Raw genomic sequence first — 22,516 nt, 5'->3', positions numbered from 1 at the left:
ACACTGAGCCAATCACGGCGCAACTAGAGAAGATTACCAACCCAATGCTCCGTATTTTCTGAGTTATGCTGAAACACCTGCATTTTGGAGTTGCCTTACTCAAGAAAACAAAAAAGAGACCATGTTTGTATGCGGCTTTATTAACTCAATGATTTTGTTTTTTTACATTGTTGCAAACTGATATGTGACACGTATTAATGCCAATATAACATGCAAAACAGGCAACAACAACAACAAAATATATACAGTTGAAGTCGGAAGTTTACAAACACTTAGGTTGGAGTCATTAAAACTCGTTTTTCAACCACTTCACAAATTTCTTGTTAACAAACTATAGTTTTGGGAAGTCGGTTAGGACATCTACTTTGTGCATGACACAAGTAATTTTCCCAACAATTGTTTACAGACAGATTATTTCACTTATAATTCACGGTATCACAATTCCAGTGAGTCAGAAGTTTACATACAGTTAGTTGATTGTGCCTTTAAACAGCTTGGAAAATTCCAGAAAATGATGTAATGGCTTTAGAAGCTTCTGATAGGCTAATTGACATCATTTGATTCAATTGGAGGTGTACCTGTGGATGTATTTCAAGGCCTTCCTTTAAACTCAGTGCCTCTTTGCTTGACATCATGGGAAAATCGAAAGAAATCAGCCAAGACCTCAGAAAAAAAATGTAGACCTCCACAAGTCTGGTTTATCCTTGGGAGCAATTTCCACACGCCTGAAGGTATCACATTCATCTGTACAAACAATAGTACGCAAGTATAATCACCATGGGACCACACAGCTGTCATACCGCTCAGGAAGGAGACTCGTTCTGTCTCCTAGAAATGAACGTACTTTGGTCCGAAAAGTGCAAATCAATCCCAGAACAACAACAAAGGACCTTATGAAGATGCTGGAGGAAACGGGTACAAAAGTATCTATATCCACAGTAAAACGAGTCCTATATCGACATAACCTGAAAGGCCGCTCAGCAAGGAAGAAGCCACTGCTCCAAAACCGCCATTAAAAAGCCAGACGCAAATGGGTCTTCCAAATGGACAATGACCCCATGCATACTTCCAAAGTTGTGGAAAATGGCTTAAGGACAACAAAGTCAAGGTATTGGAGTGGCCATCACAAAGCCCTGACCTCATCCTGTCGAAAATTTGTGGGCAGAACTGAAAAAGCGTGTGCGAGCAAGGAGGCCTACAAATCTGACTCAGTTACACCAGCTCTGTCAGGAGGAATGGGCCACAATTCACCCAACTTATTGTGAGAAGCTTGTGGAAGGCTACCTGAAACATTTGACCCAAGTAAAACAATTTAAAGGCAATGCTACCAAAAACTAATCGAGTGTATGAATACTTCTGACCCACTGGGAATGTGATGAAAGAAGTAAAAGCTGAAATAAATCATTCTCTCTACTATTATTCTGACATTTCACATTCTTAAAATAAAGTAGTGACCCTGACTGACCTAAGACAGGGAATTTTTACTAGGATTAAATGTCAGGAATTGTGAAAAACTGAGTTTAAATGTATTTGGTTAAGGTGTATGTAAACTTCCGACTTCAACTTTATATATACAGTACCAGTCAAAGTTCCAGGGTTTTTCTTTATTTTTACTATTTTCTACATTGTAGAATAATAGTAACCATCAAAACTATGAAATAACACATATGGAATCATGTAGTGAAAAAGTTACTACACTCTTGACATTCTCTTAACCAGCTTCATGAGGTAGTCACCTGGAAGGCATTTCAATGAACAGGTGAACAGTTCATTTGTGGAATTTCTTTCCTTCTTAATACGTTTTAGCCAATCAGTTGTGCTGTGACAAGGTAGGGGGGTATCCAGAAGATGGCCCTATTTTGTAAAAGACCAAGTCCATATTATGGCAAGAACAGCTCAAATAAGCAAAGAGAAACGACAGTCCATCATTACTTCAAGACATGAAGGTCAGTCAATCTGGAACATTTAAAGAACTTTGAACGTTTCTTCAAATGCAGTCGCAAAAACCATCAAGCGCTATGATGAAACTGGCTCTCATGAGGACCGCCACAGGAAAGGAAGATCCAGAGTTTCCTCTGCTGCAGAGGATTTGTTCATTAGAGATAACAGCCTCAGAAATTGCAGCCCAAATAAATGCTTCACAGAGTTCAAATAACAGACACATCTCAACATCAACTGTTCAGAGGAGATTGAGTGAATCAGGCCTTCATGGTCAAATTGCTGCAAAGAAACCACAACTAAAAGACACCAATAAGAAGAAGAGACTAGCTTGGGCCAAGAAACAAGAGCAATGGACATTAGACCGGTGGAAATCTGTCCTTTTTTCTGATGAGTCCAAATTTTAGATTTTTGGTTCCAACCACTGTGTCTTTGTGAGATGCAGAGTAGGTGAGCAGATGATCCCCGCATGTGTGGTTCCCACCGTGAAGCATGGAAGAGGAGGTGTGATGGGGTGTGGGGTGCTTTGCTAGTGACACAGTCTCTGATTTATTAGGAATTCAAGGCACACTTAACCAGCATTGCTACCACAGCATTCTGCAGCGTTACGCCATCCCATCTGGTTTGCGCTTAGTGGGACTATCATTTGCTTTTCAACAGGACAATTACCCAAAACACACCTCCAAATTTTGTAAGGGCTATTTGACCAATAAGGAGTGCTGCATCAGATGACCTGGCCTCCACGATCACCCGACCTCAAACCAATTGAGACGGTTTGGGATGAGTTGGACCGCAGAGTGAAGGAAAAGATGCCAACAAGTGCTCAGCATATGTGGGAACTCTTTCAAGATTGTTGGAAAAGCATTCCAGGTGAAGCTGGTTGAGAGAATGCCAAGAGTGTGTAAAGCTGTCATCAAGGCAAAGGGTGGCTACTTTGAAGAATCTAAAATGTAAAATATATTTTGATTTGTTTAACACTTTTTTGGTTACTACATGATTCCATATGTGTATTTCATAGTTTTGTCTTCACTATTATTCTACAATGTAAAAAAATTTAAAAATAAAGAAAACCCTTGAATGAGTAGGTGTGTCCAAACGTTTGACTGGTACTGTATATACAGTTGAAGTCGGAAGTTTACATACACCTTAGCCAAATACATTTAAACTCAGTTTTCCACAATTCCTGACATTTAATCATAGTAAAAATTCCCTGTCTTAGGTCAGTTAGGATCACCACTTTATTTTAAGAATGTGAAATGTCAGAATAATAGTAGAGAGAATGATTTATTTAAGCTTTCATTCTTTCATCACATTCCCAGTCGGTCAGAAGTTTACATACACTCGATTAGTTTTTGGTAGCATTGCCTTTAAATAGTTTTACTTGGGTCAAATGTTTCGGGTAGCCTTCCACAAGCTTCCCACAATAAGTTGGGGGAATTTTGGCCCATTCCTCCTGACAGAGCTGCTGTAACTGAGTCAGGTTTGTAGGCCTCCTTGCTCGCACACGCTTTTTCAGTTCTGCCCACAAATTTTCTATAGGATTGAGGTAAGAGCTTTGTGATGGCCACTCCAATACCTTGGCTTTGTTGTCCTTAAGCCATTTTGCCACAACTTTGGAAGTATGCTTGGGGTCTTTGTTCATTTGGAAGACCCATTTACGACCAAGCTTTAACTTCCAGACTGATGTCTTGAGATGTTGCTTCAACATATCCACATCATTTTCCTACCTCATGATGCCATCTATTTTTGAAGTGCACCAGTCCCTCCTGCAGCAAAGCACCCCCACAGCATGATGCTTTGCTATTGTTCTGGGATTGATTTGCACTTTTCGCACCAAAGTATGTTCATCTCTAGGAGACAGAACGCGTCTCCTTCCTGAGCGGTATGACGGCTGAGTTTTCTCATGGTGTTTATACTTGCGTACTATTGTTTGTACAGATGAACGGGGTACCTTCAGGCATTTAGAAATTGCTCCCAAGGATGAACCAGACTTGTGGAGGTCTACAATTTTTTTTCTGAAGTCTTGGCTGATTTCTTTCGATTTTCCCATGATGTCAAGCAAAGAGGCAATGAGTTTGAAGGTAGGCCTTGAAATACATCCACAGGTACACCTCTAATTGACAAAAATTATGTCACTTAGCCTATCAGAAGCTTCTAAAGCCATGACATAATTTTCTGGAATTTTCCAAGCTGTTTAATGGCACAGTCAACTTAGTGTATGTAAACTTCTGACCCACTGGAATTGTGATACCGTGAATTATAAGTGAAATACTGTCTGTAAACAATTGTTGGACAAATTACTTGTGTCATTGTCACGCCCTGACCATAGAGAGCCCTTGGTTCTCTATGGTATAGTAGGTCAGGGCGTGACTAGGGGGTGTTCTAGGTTTATTATTTTTATGTTGGTGTGCTTGGTATGGTTCCCAATCAGAGGCAGCTGTTTAGTCTCTGATTGGGGATCATATTTAGGCAGCCATTTGTGTAGTTGCCTTTGAGCACTCCAGAACGTCACGTTTCGTTTGTTCTTTATTGTGTTTTTTGTGCGGTTGTCTTCAAATAAAATGTCGAACCGATTTCACGTTGCGCTTTGATCTGAATGTTCTTACGACGATCGTGACAGAACATCCCACCAAAACAGGACCAAGCAGCATGCCCAGGAGGAGAAGGTATCCTGGGCTTGGGAGGAGACCAGGGAGGAGAAGACATCCTGGACTTGGGAGGAAATCTTGGCAGGACACGAAAGCCTGCCGTGGAAGCAGACTCAAGGAGAGAAGGGAGGACAGCGACGAGGCCGGGGTTCGCGGCCACAAGGAAAGCCCAAAGGACAGCCCCAAAAAAATGTTTTGGGGGGGGGGGCACACAGGGTTGTCGGCGGAGCCGGGGAGTGATCCAGTGACAGCCTGGGAGGAGATAGAGAGGTGGTCGGTTGACCCAAGGAGAGTACCAGAGCCCGCCTGGGAGTCAATGGAACAGTGCGAGTGGGGATACCGGAGAATGGAGTTGGCTAGGAGTATGCGGCAACGCAGACGTTTGGAGGAGCGTGTCACCAGTCCGGTGCAACTTGTGCCGGTCCCACGCATCAGGCCTTCAGTGCGCCTCCCCAGTCCGGTACGTCCTGTGTCCCCTCCTCGCACTCGCCCTGAAGTGCGTGTCCCCGGTCCGGTGTGTCCTGCGCCAGCTCCCCGCACTCGCCGTGCGAAGTGTGTCATCGTTCCGTTACAATTTGTGCCAGCTCTACGCACCAAGTCTCCAGTACGCCTTCACAGCCCAGTACGTCCTGTGCCAGCTCCTCGCTTTCGCCCTGAAGTGCGTGTGACCAGTCCGGTACTACCTGTACCGGCTCCACGCACTAGGCCTCCAGTGCGCATTCACAGTCCGGAGCTTCCGGCAACGGTTCACAGTCCAGAGCTTCCGGCGACGTTTCCCAGTCCGGAGCCTCCGGCGACGGTTCACAGTCCGGAGCCTCCGGCGACGGCCCACAGTCCGGAGCCTCCGGCGACGGCCCACAGTCCGGAGCCTCCGGCGACGAACCACAGTCCGGAGCCTCCTGCGACGGCCCACAGTCCGGAGCCTCCTGCGACGGTCCACAGGCCGGAGCCCTCCTCTGCGCCGATGCCCAGTCCAGGCACGGTGTCCAGTCCAGCTCCATGGCGGGAGCCTTCCTTTGCGCCGGTGCCCAGTCCAGGCACGGCGTCTAGTCCCGCTCCAAGGCCGGAGCCTTCCTCTGCGCCGGTGCCCAGTCCAGGCACAGCGTCCAACCCAGCTCCATGCCTGGAGCCCTCCTTTGCGCCGATGTCCAGGCACAGCGTTCAGCCCGGCACCGTGGCCGGATCCGGGGGCTGGGCGGGGGCTACGTCCTGCACCGGAGCCGCCACCGACACTAATCACCCCCCCCCACCCTCCCCAGTTGATTTCAGGTTTTGTGGCCGGAGTCCGAACCTTTGGGTGGGGGGGGGTACTGTCACGCCCGGACCATAGAGAGACGTTGGTTCTCTATGGTATAGTAGGTCAGGGCGTGACTGGGGGTGTTCTAGGTTTATTATTTCTATGTTGGTGTGTTTGGTATGGTTCCCAATCAGAGGCAGCTGTTTAGCGTTGTCTCTGATTGGGGATCATATTTAGGCAGCCATTTCCCCACTGTGTTTTGTGGGATCTTGTTTTGTTTTTGTGTAGTTGCCTTTGAGCACTCCAGAACGTCACGTTTCCTTTGTTCTTTATTGTTTTTTGTGCGGTTCTCTTCAAATAAAATGTTGAACCGATTTCACGCTGCGCTTTGGTCTGAATGTTCTTACGACGATCGTGACAGTCATGCACAAAGTAGATGTCCTAACCGACTTGCCAAAACTATAGTTTGTTAACAAGAGATTTGTGGAGTGGTTGAAAAACGAGTTTTAATGACTCCAACCTAATTGCATGTAAACTTCTGACTTCAACTGTATATATTTGTTATTTTTTCTTTGTTTTATTTAGCTAAACAGGTGGGGCTCAAAACAGTGGGTCTCTGTTCTGAAACACTACCAGACTAGTTCATTTAGCAGACACTTTTATCCACACTAGTTAATTTAGTAGACACTTTTATCCACAGTAGTTCATTTAAAATACACTTTTATCTACACTAGTTCATTTAGCAGACACTGTTACCCACAGTAATGCTCAGCCAGGCTGAGAGGAATCCTGAAGTAGGCTATAGTTTATGGGATGCATTGTGTGTTAAGGCAGTCAGACCACTGTCATGTCTACGGTGCACCACAGACAGTGGTGTTGAGTCATGCAGGACGTCATTCCTGGTGTGGTGTGAAGGAGGTGGTAAAGAGAGCTGGGCCGATCTGTGTGACAGCATGTTACTTCCAGCCTGATTCCCCTGCAGACCCCCTGCAGACCAAGCCAGGGAGAGGGGGGTCTGGCTCAGGGCAATACCAGGCAGCTGTTTATTTCTTATTTAGGCAAGTCAGTTAAGAACAAATTCTTATTTACAATGACGGCATACCCATGGCTGTGCTGTAGTCTTGTAGAAGTCTACTCTGATCACACATCTGCACAGACAAACGTCATGTCTTCTTTCCAAGGATCCAGAATTTTTGAGGATCATTGGTGCTTTTTCATTTGTGCGTTGTCACATTGATATACGAGCACATTTTAATTGATAAATGTTTATATTTGGGTATCTTTACTTTAAATGGACAATAAAGGTTGACCAGGTTGCTTCATTCCACATATCAACATTTCATATTTACCTTGCTGTGCTCTTTATTATTTGACATTTTTCTCATTTCTATTCTACAGGAGGTGGATTCCTGTAGTTAGTCTGCAGATAACCATTGTTTTTCTTACAATATCATTCGTGCAATAACAATCTGCATTGTGAATGTTGATATTTTGCCATGGGGAACAGAGGCGAGTGGAGGAAATTGGATTCATTTGGGAGAGTGAGGGGAGGGGGGGGGGGCGAAGGAGGGATGAGAGAGGAGGAGGAGGGGTGCATGGGGAGCACTTATAGTGCAGACTTACTGGCAGAGGTGGAGTGGAAGGGAATGTGTCTGGACACGGAGGGCATGATAGTGGCTGGGAGCGATGACAGGAGGCTGGCTTAAACACCAGGGAGTCTGGGGCTGGCCAAGGTTTCTTCCGTGCTGGGCTGGCTACCCCCCTCTCAGCCCTGCATGCTCTGGAATCTAGAACCGTGGTGAAAACAACATACAGCAGAGGTCTATCACCTTGTTCAGAGGGACTGTCACTGCTCTTGCATCTTATCATATATTAGGTTTGTGGTTTTGTGCTCACCTTGGCCAAAGGATGCAAAACATGCTACAACATTATAGACCATCTCTGAAAGGATGACTGTTTGTATATGTGTGTATATGTGCATTTGTGTGTGTTTTTCTCCTCTGACCTCTGTGCTGTGTACTATATCCTCCGTAGACACATCCAGAACATTGGGGAGATCAAGACAGATGTGGGCAAGGCCAGGGCCTGGGTGAGGCTCTCCATGGAGAAGAAACTGCTGTCCAGGCACCTCAAAAAGCTTCTATCTGACCATGAACTTACAAAGTGAGCAAAACAACAAGGACCTAGTATACAACTGGCAAATCAAGCTAAACACAAAATGTGTGATTTATGTAAGAGTCTCTGCTTCAGTAATTGGGATAATACCCCAATCCCTTTAAGTCAGTCTCCTCATAAATCCTCACTAATTTATATTGGAATGTCCCACTCAGTCTCATACACATGAATCAACCTGATGTCTGAAAACTATGCATGTATAATATATGAGCTCTTTTGACAGATCCAAATGTCATAGTACAATCACCTATTAAACATTTACAATGTTTTTTATAATTGATGAGATGGTGGTGAAGTGGGTCACGTTCAGGCTGATTCATTATGGAGGTAGTGCATTGTGACCATTCCATTACCATTCTCCAGTTGTTTATCAAGGAAAACACATTCATCAGCTATTGATTCAGCCTTTTCGGCTCCAGACTGTTATTGTTCAGTCTATAATCATTACATCATATGAAACTGATTTTTTTTGTGATTTTTTTGTTGTTGCTTTTGTTTCTTTTGCAGGAAACTATACAAGCGTTATGCTTTTCTGCGCTGTGACGATGAGAAAGAGCAGTTCCTGTACCACCTCCTCTCCTTCAACGCTGTGGACTACTTCTGTTTCACCAATGTCTTCACCACCATCAGTGAGGGCCAGCAAATACCATACAACCTGGCCACGACACTGAACACTATGTAACCAGAAGCTGGGTAGACTTAATTAGATTAGAGTAATAGATGAATTAGACTTATTTCCTGGCTAAACCGTTTTCCTGGATTTGAGATGCTTACTGAGAAATATATTGAAGACAGAGGTAGCTCTTCTTGTGACCATACTGTACTTGACTGAGTGATTTCAGGTTTCCCTCTCTTCTCTGTCCCACAGTGATCCCATACCATGTGCTGGTGATTCCCAGTAAGAAACTAGGAGGCTCCATGTTCACAGCCAACCCCTGGGTGTGTGTGTCTGGGGAGCTGGCTGAGACCGGGGTGCTCCAGGTCCCCAAGCACACTCAGGAGATCACCTTTGAGGTTGGTGCGCCCCTCAAGATTGAATATTCTTGGTATTTTGATAATAATATCACTATATATTCACCTTAACATGACCTTTGCTCTTTGCCTTCTCTCTCTGTCACAGTGCCAGAACCTGGGCAAGCTGACTACAGTGCAGATGGGCCATGATAACTCAGGTCTTTACGCCAAGTGGCTTGTGGAGTATGTTATGGTCCGGAATGAGATCACAGGTCATGCTTACAAGTGAGTGAAATATTTGGTAGCAGCTGCCTTATGCTGGAGATTTCAGTGGCATCTACTCACAAGAAAGACCCTGTTGAAGCTTTGGCTAACTGTTATATTGCTATATTATATATATATATATATATACGGGAACCTACACACACACACACACACACACACACACACACACACACACACACACACACACACACACACACACACACACACACACACACACACACACACACACACACACACACACACACACACAAAAAAAAAAATATATATATATATATATATTATTTTTGTGTGTGTGTGTGTGTGTGTGTGTGTGTGTGTGTGTGTGTGTGTGGGTGTGTTGTGTGTGTGTGTGTGTAGGTTCCCGTGTGGCCGGTGGCTGGGGAAAGGGGTGGACGATGGCAGTCTGGAGAGGGTCCTGGTGGGAGAGCTAGTGACACCGAACTCAGAGAATGAGGACAGAATGTGTCGCACACCCCCCATGCAGCAGTCCCCTGGAATGATGAGGAGGTTCGTCACCATCTCACCAAACAGCAAACCAAGTGAGTGACCATTCAAATACACTGCATCAATCATAACCAATAATCTTCACCAAGGGACTACACACACAGCCCCACATGTTGCTCTCCCATCCGTCTGCAGTTCTTTCACCGTGGTGTGTTTTAGGGACCACCCTCTCTGGCCGACATCGGCCTGAAAAAAATTCTGCGTGATTCTACATGTAGAATCAGTTTGCAAATTACGGCCGGCACTCTGTTAAGAGGTGCCAAGTACTCTCGGCTGGCAAACGCTACCGGTGTGTCACTTTTGAGGGTCTTGTGTCTGCTGGAATGGACTGATTTTGTCTGACTCTTTCCCATCATCCAGAGTTGAACACTAGTCAGATCCAAGAAGGAGTGGGAGAGGCCATCAATGGGATAGTGAAGCACTTCCACAAGCCAGAGAAGGAGGTGAGAGACACAACCCCCCACCACATTGTCTATTATTCATCACAGTGAAGGAGACAGTGGGTCCTCTGTCTGTACACTGTCTGTACACTGCATGCAACATTGATCATAGTTTCACTCACATGTGTTCTGAATGAACAGTTTCATATGGCCACAACTAATGTGTTGGACCAGGGTACTTTGAAAAGAGACAACATCAGTTACTCCTTTTCTTTCCCTGTCTGTTTTTCTATAGAGGGGCAGTCTGACCCTTCTGCTGTGTGGGGAGTATGGTCTAGTCTGGGCTTTAGAGCAGGTGTTCCAGCATGGCTTCAAATCCCCACGCCTCTTTAAGAATGTCTTCATCTGGGATTTCTTAGGTAAAGCCTCCAAAACACGACCATTACACCTGAATATACAGTATACAGTATCATCCGTGCCATGCTAATGGATGAGGTTGCTCTTATCAATGTCTTTTTTCTGTGATTTCTCCTTATAGAAAAGTCACAAGTGTACTTTGAGAGTGCTGAGCAGAGGGAGGTGACTCCAGATGAGAACTGGCAAACCAGAGTACGCCACTTCTGCCGCTTCATGCGGGCCATCAACAGCACATCTAGGAACATAGGCAAGGATGGGAAGTTCCAGATGCTGGTGTGTCTGGGTGCCAGGTAATGTCTCCTCTGTAGCCTCACAAACACACACAGAACAACAGCTATCATCAGGAACATTTGAATGGGAATTCATTGTATAGCACTAAATGTCCTAGTCAAAAGGGCAAATTAGATTTCTTGAGTCGTTTTACAAGACATCTTCAATTCAACTGAAAGGGAGGTGTTTTCATTATCTCTCTAATAGCAGCTAGGGTTGCAAAGGGTCGGAAACTTTCCGGTAAATTTCCGTCATTTTTCAGGACATTTTCCATGGGAAGTTAAGCCCGGGAATTTGAGGAATTTAGCTTAAATTCATCAAAAAAGTTAGCTTATAACAGTGAACCTGTTCTAGGTTAGCAATTCTAGGTCTTGGGGCATATTTTGGTTAAACTATCCCCAATTCAATGGAATTGCAACCCTCTGCATGCACAGTGCATTCTTCCATCACATGTGCAGTGCACTCTTCCATCACATGTACAGCTGATTCTCAAGATCTTGCACACTAATGAGATGCTATTGAGCCCACACTACTACACTTCCTTATCTGAGCCAAGGACTACATGTTTTCTGGTAAATTTTGATTACAATACTGGGTGGGATGAATATATTTTATATGACATCCATGATTTGTTGTTAACTAGTAAATAGTAGCCTACAGCAAAGTGTGTTTAAATCATTTCTAACTTGTTAACAATTTCTGCAAGTTAGTTTTTGCTACCATGTGGGTTTTAGCTTGCTTGAGCCTGCTAACTGAGGAGTGTTAATTCACCTGTTTCCATACATGTTTCATTTTAAAACATGTATCTTACAAAATAGTTGTTTAATCTAACTGCTTAACTAGTTATCTGTACATGGAATTGTATTCTGTTTTTTTTTTACAAAAAAATGTCTAATCTTTACAGGAAAATGCCACTGATGTGTGGAGACATTTCACTGCAGCAAATGTAGAAGGAAAGGCTGTGTACATGTGCAAATACTGTGCCAAATCAAATGTGAAGAATGCAACAAAGATGCAGAATCATCTGGCCAAGTGCATAAAGTTCCCTCAGCACTCACAACAAGCAACCTCTGACAAAAGTCCCTCCACTTCTATTTGAGGTGAAAATGATGAATCAGGCACCTTATCGAAAGCAACAGTTCGTGGTCCTCCTGGAATCAGAAGTTTTTTTGACTCATTGGAGGAACGTAGTCAGAGAAATGCCAAGGAAATGGTTAGGTATGTGAAGGGTCATCAAGTTATAGCAGCAATCTACCTCACCAATCAAAGTGAGAAGAGTAAGAGCACAACATTGAAGCTGCCCAGCAACACCCATTGGGGTGGTGTTGTCATCATGTTTGACAGTCTACTGGAGGGGAAGGAGTCTCCAAGAAATGGCTATATCACAGTCTGCCCATATGGACAGCCCCATCAAGAGGATCCTACTGGATGATGTATTTTGGGAGAGAGTGGTAAGCAGCCTGAAACTCCTGAAATCTATAGCTGTAGCCATTGCACGGATTGAGGGAGACAATGCCATCCTGTCTGATGTTCAGACTCTGCTTGCAGATGTAAGAGAAGAAATCCGTACTGCCCTGCCCATTTCACTGTTGCTCCAAGCAGAGGAAACTGCAGTTCTGAAATACATCAAAAAGCGTGAAGACTTCTGCCTGAAGCCCATACACACTGCAGCATACATGTTGGACCCCAAGTATCCTGGCAAGAGCATCCTGTCTGGTGCAGAGATCAACAAGGCTTATGGTGTCATCACTACCGTGTCTCGCCACCTTGGCCTGGATGAGGGCAAGGTTCTTGGCAGTCTGGCCAAGTACACTTCCAAGCAAGGGCTTTGGGATGGAGATGCAATATGGCAGTAGTGCCAACATATCTCATCAGCCACCTGGTGGAAGGGAATTTGTGGATCTGAGGCTCTTTCCCCTGTTGCCTCCATCATCCTCCAAATCCCACCAACATCAGCCGCCTCAGAGCGCAACTGGTCCTCGTTTGGGAACACACACACCAAAGCCCGCAACAGACTGACCAATACAAGGGCTGAAAATTGGTTGGTCATCCGGGCAAATCTTTGGCTTTTTGATCCTGACAACGAGCCATCCTCAACAATGTAAAAAAGTGACAGTGAAGATGAGGCCTCGGAGCCTGATGTTCAAGAAGTGGAAATTGAGGAGGTCCTGGGAGAAGACATAGAAGCCTGAGAGGAAGACAACCAAAGCTTTCGTTTCTAGACTATAATTTTACAGATGTATGTTGAAAATGTTTTTGGGAGATGAGATGGATCATTGGGGATCATTCAATATTCCCTTTCTTTTGTTGTTCAGTGAAATCATCCCATGTGAAGAGTCAACTCATTTAATTGAAGTTAAATTCGTAACTATATTGTTTTTTTTATTTCTATTGGAAGGATTTAATCATTTGCAATTATGTCTACTTATGATAAGGTAAAAGGTTTATGTTTCTGTCTCCATATGATATGGTAAATATATCCAATGCAAAAAACATCTACATTTAAATTGTATTATTATTAATTTGCATATATTCCCGTTAATTCCAACGGAAAGTTTCCACCTCTGAATATTCCCAAAAATGTGCAACCCTAATAGCAGCACAGCATTTATCACTGTGATAACAGAGTGGGTGGCTTTGTCCTCTTTTGTAGTGCTAGAGTGATCCCTCCGCGCCTCCTGCTTCAGTTATTCTCCCTCATACTGTGTGTCTGCCTATCCTGTTGGGCATTGTATGAGTGTGTGTGTATTTGTGGAGGTTGTATACATAGAAATACAATTATATTTTTATGGTTGTATAGTTAAGCAATAAGGCACTAAGGGGGTGTGATATATGGCCAATATACCACAGCTAAGGGCTGTTCTTATGCATGACGCAAAGCGGAGTGCCTGGATATTTTATTTATTTAACCAGGCAAGTCAGTTAAGAACAAATTGTTATTTACAATGACAGCGTACCTCGGACAACACTGGGCCAATTGTGCACAACCCACATCACTCCCAATCACGGCCGGATGTGATACAGCCTGGATTCAAACCAGGGACTGTAGTGATGCCTCTTGCACTGAGATGCAGTGCCTTCGACCGCTGAGCCACTCGGGATACAGCCCTTAGCCGTGGTATATTAGCCATATACCACAAACTCCCGAGGTGCCTTATTGCTATTATAAACTGGTTGTCAACGTAATTAGAGCAATAAAAATAAATGTTTTGTCATACCCGTGGTATAGCATGGATGAGGTTAGCATTAGCATTCAGGGCTCAGCCAATTAGCATTCAGGGCTCGAACCACCCAGTTTATAATCCCACCTTAAGCTTCCACACACTAGTTCAAAACATACAGTATATATCCTACCTGTTATGACACCTCAGACTTCCTCTTTCTCTCTCTCAACCCTTTGTGGCAGAACAGGGCTTGGTACTGTAGCTCAAATGCACCTGCCACTTCAATGAAATACCTTCTCTTTGTTCTTTGTCAGAAATCTTTTTAAGTGGCACATAGCGAGACCAGACATGCCTAAATGCAACGTAAATAATACCTCAGTCATAACCAAGCTTGAGCCCTTCCTATCTTGTCTTTTAGCAGGTATGAGGATTTACTAAAAACGGTCCCTGAAGTCAGTCTGGTAAACTTCCTATTTCTCTCTGCTCTTCCTAGGGACCATTTGTTACACCACTGGATCGCTCTCCTCGCAGACTGTCCAATCACAGTGCAAATGTACGAGGACACAGCACTGATAAAGGACCGCTCATTGGTAAATTCTCTGATCAGAGTGCTACAGACTTTGCAGGAGTTCAACATTACCCTAGAAGCTTCACTTGTCAAAGGGATCGGTATCTAGGCCCTCTTTCGTTCACACCAATTGGACCTGACTAAGGAAGACTGTTAGGGACCACTAAAGAACAATTGAACCTTTTTATGCAGAAAAAGACTTGAACAATTAAGGGACGATTTCTGGCTTATATTAAAGCTACTGTTACATTTGCCATATATTAAGTGCAATGAGCCTTTCAAAATGTGTTGTTATTTTTATCCTCAACAATGTTGCTGTTAGATGTTAAGAATATGTTTTCTATTACGATCCATGATTTTCACATTGTTGAAGAAGATAACCCACCTGTTGTATACTACTTTATTGAAAGCTAAATATTTTCATTGTTATTGTGAACTGCTGACAATGGCTATATTCTAAAAAGGAAAACAAGGAACAAAAACTGTTAATATATTTTCAGAGAAGAACAGTATTATTTTGATATGTCTGTCAAGTTGCTTGCTCTGTTCTAATTCTAACTGTCATAATGCAGAGCTTGAAGCAAATGATGTAGAAGTATGCTTTATAAGTATGACTATGACATGGTATAGATGTTTGTGTAGGGTGGAAAACTGATTCATCTACATCAATATGACAGTGTGTAAATTTGGATAAGTCCCACTGGAAGTACCGTAGTATGCAACTATTTAATATGGAATAACTTGGCCTAGGAAGAGGCTCCTGGCTCCCCCTGTGAATAAGATAATGTAACGTATGCTAGTGATGCTAGTGATGCACAAAATGTATTCAGTTGGAGAAGTATCACTATATGGCCATGTCAATGCTTCACACTTGACACAAAACTCTTCAACAGTACAGTACTCATCATAACCATGGCTTGGTAGAAAGTGAGTCATTTATAAAATGACAGGCTTCGTGTAAATACCTCTAACCAGTGCATCCTTCTTTCCAACAACTTCTCATTATTCCTCACCTGTTCTGCCCATTCCTGGCAGGTTTACAACATCATGTCTGTTCAGTAGTGAAAATTGTATGAGCTGATTGCCACTTAAATTAATAATGAGTGGTTGCTATAAAAGGCCAGATTCAAAATAGAGCAAACAATCCTCCTCTGAACTGTTGGTGTTTCTGCTATGCAATATAATCCACCTCACACAAAAAAAATCTACCCAAGATCTAGATGAGAATCATTGGACCTGCTCTATTTTTCTTACTGTGCAGCATATGATGATGAATAACAACAGCAGTTTGATAGAAGTAGGTGTGAAGGATGTCTTTCCTGTGCCAACGTCTGAATTGTGTTGGTTGTACTATTCCATTTACAATTGACATGAGCATCTTGGGAGATATATTTTTGTTTTTCAATACTGTTGTACATTTATTGGCATAGCCTATAATGTAGTGTTTACTAAGTGAGGAAATGTGTACAGTGTAAAAAAATAAATAAAGAATACAATTACAGAAATGCATTAATATGGATATGTTTTTTGTATTTTTATTGAAGGATTATAACTGACTGGAATGGGTACACTATAAATTGCTATATGGTTATTGATGGTATTGTAAATGCTCCCATATATTCCCCATATGAACTGTAGAGCAATAATAACAGAACTTTAACTAGCAGAGAAATCAAACACTGATAGCAACGCTTGTAACAACAACAAATGCTGGTTTTAAAATGTAAACAAACTCATTCGCGCCATTTGAAATACTTTTTTTTAATTGTCCATTCATACGTTGATGATACGATGCTTGTTGGGACATGGAGTCTAATGAGGTGTTGATTACATAGGATTAGACGGAAAGCATTTCCACAATCACTACTACTCCCATAATCCCATATTGTTAAATACCATGCATAGTGTGCGCCAATTGGTTGAATTTGTGTTCAAACGGACACGTTACACTCCTAATATGGTGTTTCTACGATGGAACGCTTTATTTTCATGGGTTTTTTTTATGCTAATGTCATTCTAATACCCAGCTGTATGCAGCAGCAGTAGTAGTAAAGCATGCGCAGTGTGTAAAGAGACAACGGTGAAGATTCAAAGTTTTTGTTCGGTAAGTCCACTGTTATTTAGCCTTTACGCAATTTGCATTTAGAAATTAACGCAAATACTCATGTTTTACAGATCTTACATTTAATTTTAGTCTGTCGCGTGCGAACTATATCTGCAAGGGGGTCATTGTAACAATGGGAGAGCATGGATGTGGAGCGTGGCGTGGTAGCTAGCTAACGTTAGCAGGCTAGCTAACAACAATAGTCAGATTGCTATTTGGCGCTCTCAGCGGGCGAACGTTTGAATTTAAAGGGAAACGATATAAAGTATTGTGCGTGTTAAATCTTACAACATTTTCATTTAAAATTATAAAACGAGCCAGTTTCGCTCAAATCACTTTTTATGTCGCTTTTTAATTTTTTTTATATGACTTCGTCCGCTTTTTGTTTCTTCAGTGAAAGGAGTTCTCCTTCCCCGCTTTTTGTTTTGGATTCCCCAAGTAACTGATAATCACTTTCCCGACGAGAACACATCAGTTTTAAACACAGTTAATCAAAAGGGCAATAAGAAAAGCATAGTTAATGTATTACCAGCGACCCACTATTCTAATTTGTCGAGTATTTGCAGTAGCCAAGTTAGCTAGCGATGGCGTCATTACTAGCGGGGGTTGCCAGATGCTGCCATTCTATTTTGTTGGATTGCTTGCAAGTAACAATCATACAATGATAGTTTTGGCAATATACCCTTGGTGTATTGTAATCTACTAAATGGAATAGCTAGCTTGCAATGGTTGGCTAGATTTAGTTGTGAGTCTGTGCTTAAAAACCATTCAACCAATTTCATCATTTGGTTCCTGTCCCGCGAGCTTTGTTTAAAAATAGTCTCCTCCAGTCAGGAAACAAAAAAGCGAGATGGGAGTCGCAGCCTATAACGTTAATTGTGTGTATGCATAATAACGGGGATGTCTAGCAAATCTATCACCGGTGGCTAAGTGATTGTCATTAATTTGTATAGTAGCTTGCAAGATTGATAAATAGTTGTATCGAAATGCACACAAAAGTTTGTATTTATTTGCTCCGTATTGCTTTTTTGTGTAGTTAAAATGGGTCATTCGTCAATAAATATGAGAGCTGAAATTGTAGAATAAGACAGCTAAATGGAAATAACACAATGTTTTGACCAATGTGGGGACCCGCCCCTTTCCACCAGGGGAAAGCATTACAGCAGTAACGTTACAGTACTATTACTACTCTGCATTCAATGAATGGCATCCTTTCGTAATCTATTTGTTCTTTCTCTGTAGGTTTCCCATTGATCATCATGTTTGGTTTTCACAAGTCGAAAATATATCGCAGCCATGAAGGATGTTGCATTTGCAAAACCAAGTCCTCCAGTTCACGCTTTACTGACAGCAGCAGATATGAAGAAACCTTCAGGCTATGTTTTGGGTAAGCTTGAAGTGTTAACTACATGATAACATAGCATTCATCAAATACTTCCTTTTCAGGGAGTATTAAACACTACACACCTATTTCTGTATTGTATATTTAATTAATGTTAATGCAGAGTTTGCACCAGTTTATGTCCCAGTGATTGTATGCCATAAAAGGTCAAACGAGTGATGGTCAACAGATTGAATTGGGAAGATATTATTAACTAATCTATGACAGATTCTAGGATGGCTTACCTTATTTTTTTGCTGTCTGAAGAACAGTGATGCTAACTTTGCAGTGCTTCATATATGTTAATGTTATGTCTGTTATGTAATGATGTTTACTGATTTGCTTGAGGTTTATTGTGCTTGTTTTCATTTCCTTGATTATTTATCAAGGTTGTCAGAGGATCGTGTGGGAGACATCTGCAATGCCTGTGTGCTGTTAGTAAAAAGATGGAAAAAACTGCCAAAGGGCTCTAAGAAGAACTGGAACCATGTATGCACCATCTTTTTATTTTAGTTCAATGAGGATTCACTGTAAATTTTCCTGTAATTGATGCTGTGTGGAAGTTGAGTGATTGACATGTATTATATGACATTAGGTTGTGGATGCAAGAGCTGGGCCTGGCTTCAAGCTAACCAAACCCAAGAAGATGAAGAACAGTGATGGGAAGAAGAAAAACAAACTGAAGAGGCTTCACAAATTCAAAAGACAAAGTAGGTCACTTGTCTTGTATATATTCTATAATTTTGTTTTTTTTAACACCTTCAACATTTTTAAACCACTGAGTTTTACTGCATAAGTCTTTGTTTCACTTTAGTCACTAGGCCCTGCTTGGAGGATCCAGGTAGAACATGCAGATGTTGCCTCTAAATCATTTACCATGAGAGAATGCCACCAAAATGGTCCTGTTTGTCCTTTCAGACTCTGATGCCCACAGCACGACCTCAAGCATGTCTCCATCCCAGTCCCCCAGCTACGAGTCAGATGACGGCTCAGACATTGAGTCCAAACAGAGGCGCCCCACTCCTTCTGTCTTTTCCTTCCTGGACCGTTCTTACTGGAAAAGGTATGTCAATGAAGTATATGAAATTGAAGTCTGTCTGGAAAATCTAAGTTTATAATTTAGTACTGTAGTTTATCTGGGACAATTCTGCAGAAATTGTTCGTTTTTAGGACAAACTATTGAATGTATACTTCATCTTCTTCCCTGTAGGCAAAAGGTGTGCTGTGGGATTGTCTACAAAGGGCGTTTTGGTGAGGTGATGATTGACCCACGTCTCTTCAAGCCCTGCTGCAGCTCCAAGAAGCAGGAGACGTTGGTTCCCATGCAGGACACGCACCTTCCCCTTCCCACCATTCACCCCCCGCCTCTCCTGCTACCTGAGGCCCTGAAAGAGGACTGGTGATGGCTCTTGAGCACCCCCTTGGGGTGTCAATGGCACCCTACAAGTTGTCTCCAGTGGCAGACTACCCCCAAAACCATTCCCTATTAGTTCACTGTGCATTTAGATGGCTAAATGATTTTCCTATTTTTGCTTTGATATGTGTTTTTGTTTTTTATACATTCATTTTCTTATCTTTTTTTAAGAAAACTAAAAATAACCACAAAAAAATGTTTTTATAAAGGCATTAGTTGTACTATTTATAGGATGAGGAGTCAGAATTCTATTTGGCCTTGAAGGGCACACTATCCAGGTCTGATTTAATTTGGTTTGCAACATTTAAAGCTTACGGTTACCAGCATTTGTGTATATATTATGTTCCTTTTGCCAGCATCCAGTCTTTTCAAAAAACAATTTTTACCGATGTCTAATTGGCAATGAAGTGTTCATGTGCTGATATGCAAGACTCCACCAGCTAGATTTCAAAAAAAAAAAAAACCATCTTATTTGCGTTGATGGAATGGACATTTTTAAGTGTTTTCATATACTTATGTTCCCTTGACATTCGAGTAGATTGATTTGATTTATAGCATCTTAATATATAAAGGGTTATGGGCTATGAGAGGTCCTCAGTGAGTTTATATGTTATGAATTGCCTTTTAAATGTATACATGCATGCGTTGTCTCACTCTTTCCCACACTTGCATGGTTTGGCAAGCACTGAGTAGTATTGTACATTGTCAGATTTGTAAACACTCCGTACCATGAGCTTATCCATTGCTTTTCCAGCAATTTCATGCAAGTGAGTCACGATAGATTGAGTTAGACCAAGCATGCAGAACTCATCTTTGTCTTGGAATGAAAACTAGGCAATTATTTATTTGTAATTTGTAGTCTTCCATGAGCTGAAAATGCACATTTTATAACCATATGTTGAAAGTGTTCTTGTATATACACTTGTGAGTGTTTTGGCTATGAGAACTATTTTAAATTACAGGATTGACAACTCATATTTTTAAATCACTAAGTGTGTACAGATGTGAAAATATTTAGATTGAGGCATTCTTTTATGGCATCACTTGTAACTTATTCATTGGCCGATAAGTGGCTAGCCTAATACCCAAGTTTGTCACAACACTTCAGGGGTTGTGTTTGGTAAGACACAATGCAGCAAAGATTTTGCAACCAATTATGAAAATTAGCATTGTGGTGTTGGACAACTTCCAGCAGTAATACAGTTTGTTCCTGCTGAATACCACCCATATATTTGTCCTATGAGATGAGTTGAAGGCCAAAGCAATACTTACACTATTAATGTTCTGTGTTTGTTGGCATCTTGATATTCTGTTATTGAACGTGTATTTTATATTTTTGGGTTTGTTTTGTTCATCTACAGAAAGCAAATCAAAGCTGAGACTATGCAGACATTTTGAATGTGAGAAATGACCTAAATGTTAAAGGAGCAACGTTTGTAAGTCCATCTCTGCCTCGTAGCAAATAGTTTTTTCAGCATTTCATTTTTTTTTAAGCGATATTTCATAATTAGAATGCAACTTTGCCTCAAGGGACAACATACGTTTATGGTTAGTGGTCGAGTCAAACCAATAAGATGTGTACCTCTGTTAAATAATGCACAGATTTGCAGTAAGTGGCATTAATTATTATCAGTTTGTTGTCAGACAGGTAGCCTGAGTGACAGTCTGTCTGTTCCGTCATGCCAACTTCTTGTTACTCTTTGTCATGCCAAACATTGTATGGCTTGACTATGATATCAATGGCGTTTGCAAGAGCACAAACAGATCTGGCACCTGGCTAGTAGACAGGGTATCTTGTTGTGCAAAGTTATTTGCTGTAACTGAACTTCATCACAGTAGAATGGTTTGTGTCAATATACTGTATAACCTTAGTTTTCAAAACAGTTACTTTTGTGTGGCAGGTTAGTTGAGTGTTGAAAATCTTTCTGTGATTCTTAAATAATGCCATTAAAAGGAGAGCTGCTGCTTCCTTTTATCAAGATGGAAATTCTAAACTGTTTTTGTATATAGGGAAATGCTTATTTTATTGGTGTTTGCATGGTACATTTGATCATATGAGGTGTGCCTTATAAGAATGAACGTTCCTTTTACATTATGACATTTAATATTTATTTATTTCAAATCCATTTGTAAAACTGATGCTGTTAATTGAACCATTAGGACCTTCAAGTCATTTTAATTTTGTGCACTTCTTTCGATTTTGTTATGTTTTTGTCTGTATTGTTATTCTGTATCTCAACAACTACATTAGTTCTGTCTTGTAATAAAACATTAAATATCCCTTTTGCGTCTGCGTGATCTCATTTCAACCGCTAGATGGTACTCAAACCGTAAGGTTATCTCTACGATAACCTTAGTCATCGTAGAGATTGGAGAGGGTTGGTTTAAATTAAAGCAACGAATAATGCATTTTATGAGTTGCACGACCGACTTTTTTTTACTAGTTCAGTATAATAGCTCACAACTATACTATTTTAATTTCGTCACCAGTACTCTTAGGAAGTGACATATCTGAGAAATGCCAACCCACCTTGTGAATGTACGGCTGGCGCCTCACACGGGAGACGTGCGCAGAATCAATGATCACAGGTAGGCCTACGAGGCAAAGAATGTCAGTTGCACAAACCTCTCATTTTCATTTGGATAATCGAATATTGAACGGGTAAGGCGCTCAATATTCGATTTTGCCCCTGATGTTGAACACTCAAAGGCGCCTGAAGTAGCTCGCATGAAGGCTTCTTCAATATAAAGCCGCATTCACGTCATGCTAACCTAGGCGGAAGGTACCAGAATCAATTAATCGGAAGCTCCACGCAAATCATTTACTTTCATTTTAACTCAGAGGTCCCGAGATTCCGACATGACATGACGCGGCATAAATCCGTGTTCCAATGTCGATTGCCTATTCAATGTCTTGTTCATCTCATGTCGGAAACTCGGAAAATATCCGACTTGCTTAAGCCACGTTCGGAACTCGGAAATGAAAGATTTGCCAACTCGTTGTATAAGGATGATCCAGACTTTCGCACTTGGTAAGTATCAGTATCAACCAATTGTAACCTCTAAGCAAATAATTT

General features: G+C 41.8%; 2 protein-coding genes across 5 annotated transcripts in view; both read left to right on the top strand.

The window, feature by feature from the left end:
- The window catches only part of dennd5a (DENN/MADD domain containing 5A), a 93,387-nt gene extending 77,334 nt beyond the window's left edge, over positions 1 to 16,053 (top strand). For all 4 annotated transcript variants that reach the window (XM_014176037.2, XM_014176035.2, XM_014176039.2 and 1 more), the window contains 9 exons: positions 7,858 to 7,986; positions 8,506 to 8,627; positions 8,867 to 9,012; positions 9,119 to 9,237; positions 9,595 to 9,776; positions 10,102 to 10,184; positions 10,417 to 10,540; positions 10,660 to 10,828; positions 14,466 to 16,053. In XM_014176037.2, coding sequence (XP_014031512.1) covers positions 7,858 to 7,986; positions 8,506 to 8,627; positions 8,867 to 9,012; positions 9,119 to 9,237; positions 9,595 to 9,776; positions 10,102 to 10,184; positions 10,417 to 10,540; positions 10,660 to 10,828; positions 14,466 to 14,649 — 1,258 coding nt within the window. In that variant the 3' untranslated portion in view covers positions 14,650 to 16,053. The remainder of the gene's footprint in view (positions 1 to 7,857; positions 7,987 to 8,505; positions 8,628 to 8,866; positions 9,013 to 9,118; positions 9,238 to 9,594; positions 9,777 to 10,101; positions 10,185 to 10,416; positions 10,541 to 10,659; positions 10,829 to 14,465) is intronic.
- A 520-nt stretch (positions 16,054 to 16,573) lies between these two features.
- On the top strand, positions 16,574 to 19,885 carry sinhcafl (SIN3-HDAC complex associated factor, like). The gene is given in 6 exon segments (NM_001141427.2): positions 16,574 to 16,644; positions 17,887 to 18,031; positions 18,415 to 18,514; positions 18,621 to 18,735; positions 18,944 to 19,088; positions 19,236 to 19,885. Coding segments are annotated over 5 exon segments (681 nt in total). The 5' UTR covers positions 16,574 to 16,644; positions 17,887 to 17,903; the 3' UTR covers positions 19,429 to 19,885.
- The last annotated feature ends 2,631 nt before the right edge of the window (positions 19,886 to 22,516 follow it).

Source organism: Salmo salar, chromosome ssa26, assembly GCF_905237065.1.
Source record: "Salmo salar chromosome ssa26, Ssal_v3.1, whole genome shotgun sequence".
Taxonomy (NCBI): domain Eukaryota; kingdom Metazoa; phylum Chordata; class Actinopteri; order Salmoniformes; family Salmonidae; genus Salmo; species Salmo salar.
Note: the sequence above shows the minus strand (reverse complement) of the source record. Positions and strands in the feature narration are given on the sequence as shown.